This window comes from Eimeria mitis, genomic scaffold, assembly GCF_000499745.2.
Source record: "Eimeria mitis Houghton genomic scaffold, Emh_scaff2977, whole genome shotgun sequence".
NCBI classification, from domain to species: Eukaryota; Apicomplexa; class Conoidasida; order Eucoccidiorida; family Eimeriidae; genus Eimeria; species Eimeria mitis.
In genome coordinates, this window is record NW_013571319.1 from 4,129 (window position 1) to 6,759 (window position 2,631).

Here is a 2,631-nt window from a genome sequence, read left to right on the forward strand (position 1 = left end):
ATCATTGTCCACGGCGGCATTGGTTGTGGTTGCCTTTTCTAGAGCCGGCGAGCTGACGGGACCCCTCGCAGCAGCAGTGGCCAGGAGGCTTAGCACAGCCTTCCGAGCTGCAGCTCGAAGAGGCGCCAGCCCGCTGCTCATGGGTGAGGGGGGACCTTCTCTTGAAAGGGCTTTGACAACAGAGACGGGGGAAGTAGATTTCAGAGTTCACTTTGGTGACGGTGCAACCGTGCTGCTCGCCATGAAGGAGGCGGGTTTGTTCGAGGACACGTGCGCTGGGGCTGCTGCCCGAGAGCTACAGGAAGCGTTACTGCAATGTGTAGAGCCCCAGTGGAACTCCTTGACATTCGCGCAGCTACGGCGTCTGTTTCTGCTGTTGGGGGCCACTGCGGAGCCTTTAGGTATCGATATGGCAACAGTACGCGAGCTGTTGACTGCAACAAAGCGGTATTTGAGGAAAATGCAGAAGACGTCAAGGCGGGTCTTCGAGGAAGGAGACGCCAGCGAGATCGTTGNCGGTATTTGAGGAAAATGCAGAAGACGTCAAGGCGGGTCTTCGAGGAAGGAGACGCCAGCGAGATCGTTGCGCTGGCTTGGCCGCTGGCCTGCGTTTCTGCAGCCGTAAAGATTCCGGCGCCGCAGATAAGCGAAGATAACGGTGGCCGTGGCTCGCTTGATTGCTTCACCAGCAAATACGATGATATGAAAATGTTGCACAGAGACAGAGATGTTGTGCTGCGGTTGGCCAAAGCTCAAATCCATCGGGCTGTCTGCTCGCGGTTACCCTGTACTCCTTTCGACCTTGCACTCGTCAGTTGCATTCGAGTTTATTTCACTGCTGCCGCTGCTGCTGCTGTCAAGAGCGTCGTGAGTGCTGCTACTGTCTCTGTTGCTATCTAGTGAATGACATTTCAGGACTAATGGTGAGCTTGTACCTAATCAACTGCTTTTCCGTTTTTGTTATCTCCGTTTGCTTGTCTAGGGTTTCGCCGGATTAGAACGGCTGGGGCAGAAGAGCTGCGCGGAATACGTGTTGACTGCTTTTTCTACAACAGCAGCTGGGGCGAGTTGCGAGGAACTCTGTCGTCTAGGCCGAGATATTATGCTGGCCGGTATTCGGCAGAAAGCGTTGTGGGAGGCCTTCGCCGATGCAGTGCAAACTGCTGCGGAACAGCGGCGGCAAACACCACCTAGCCAAGAGCACAACAGCAATTCTCAGCGCATCGAAGCCGAGTTGGCCCAGTGGCTGCGATTTTGTGGCCGGATAGTTTAGATATATCGCGCAAGCGGGAACTTCTACCCTAACTGGGGATGCAAGCGCTTTGTTTTTTTTCTGCACATGCAGGTCAACTGCAAGTGCTGATGCGTGCACTGCAAGACAAAACCGTTCGAGACGCTTAAGAACACTTGAACTAAAAAACAGAAACATTGTTGTCCAGCCAACTACCTACACCACTGTTAACCCAGAGCCTGCATGAGGCGGTGCCTTGCTCCGCAGTTGTCGAACTCATAAACAGGGAAAGCAGTGGCCGCTATAATGCAGGGTCCGCAAAGCAACGCCAGGTTTGGCGTGCTTCACGTTGTAGACGGGGGTGGTAGGCCTTCTGCGGTTGTTACTGAGAACGCTAACTGACAAATTCTGCTCATTCGTGCGCTGAGCGCAGAGCAGGATCTCCCTTCGCAGTCGCCATGCAGTTCTACCATTTGTTTCATGGTGATGGGAGGATCAGTGGCCTTAGGAAAGCGTAATGCTGGACTTGAGAAAGAATATGGTCATATATATATAGCGGTAGATTGCATATCCTGGCTGTTAACTGAATGGAGAGAGGCTGAAGACTACGCTGCATTCGGTGCCCTGCAACGGGGCTCTATGCAGAAGAAGTTTATTGGTTCCTTTTCGTGCCTTCCACGCTGTGAAGAAATGCAGAGACTGCGTCAAATATTAATCCAATAGACGGAGACACGCGCTAGTGTCGAGTCCTTTGCGATGTTTATTTCTGCTCCCTGCATTTTGACTTGTCGATGCCTATCCCCTTTCAGATGCAGTTGGTTGCCCGATGAGTCTTTATTATTACGCATCGTTGCGATTTCATTTGAGTAATAACGGATGAGCATATTTCGCCACCCGACGACGCAAGCGTTGCTCGAATCAGAGAATACTTAGCTAATGCGACTTTCTGAAATATCCGATCTCTCCCCTCCGCAGTCAACTTTACCGATACATGTTTCCATGGGCCTGAAGGCCGGTATGCTAACTGAGCACCGCATTTTCGCCTGAGCGTGTGCTGCAACAAGCAGACTGCGAGTTAGCGGCCTGTTTCCTCTTCAACGACTTCGGCAACGACCATAACTTAGAACTCTCCACAGACTTGGTAATCTGCTCCTGAGAGAATAGAAAGTTCACTGAAGTGGAAAAGGGGCTTCACATCAACTATGCACGGCAGGAAAATTAACATCGTTGAGAAGGGAAGGAACTTATGCCTGACCTGCACACCCTCAAGTTGAGCGATAGTGGCACTCCACGCATCCTTGAGGTTCGATATCAACCCAACGTTGCAGAGGACGCCGACGCTGTTCACGCCTGAAGTGGTGGATGCCTGAACCCCTGAAAGGCCATGCAGCAGGTCATAC

At 52.2% G+C, this 2,631-nt stretch overlaps 1 protein-coding gene across 1 annotated transcript in view; it reads left to right on the plus strand.

The window, feature by feature from the left end:
* The window catches only part of EMH_0060970 (uncharacterized protein), a gene marked incomplete at both ends in the record, with an annotated part of 1,519 nt that extends 246 nt beyond the window's left edge, over window positions 1-1,273 (plus strand). Inside the window, 4 exon segments of the mRNA XM_013497845.1 lie at window positions 43-306; window positions 420-513; window positions 517-810; window positions 983-1,273. Of these exon segments, the coding sequence (XP_013353299.1) occupies window positions 43-306; window positions 420-513; window positions 517-810; window positions 983-1,273 (943 nt within the window).
* Window positions 1,274-2,631: the final 1,358 nt, after the last annotated feature.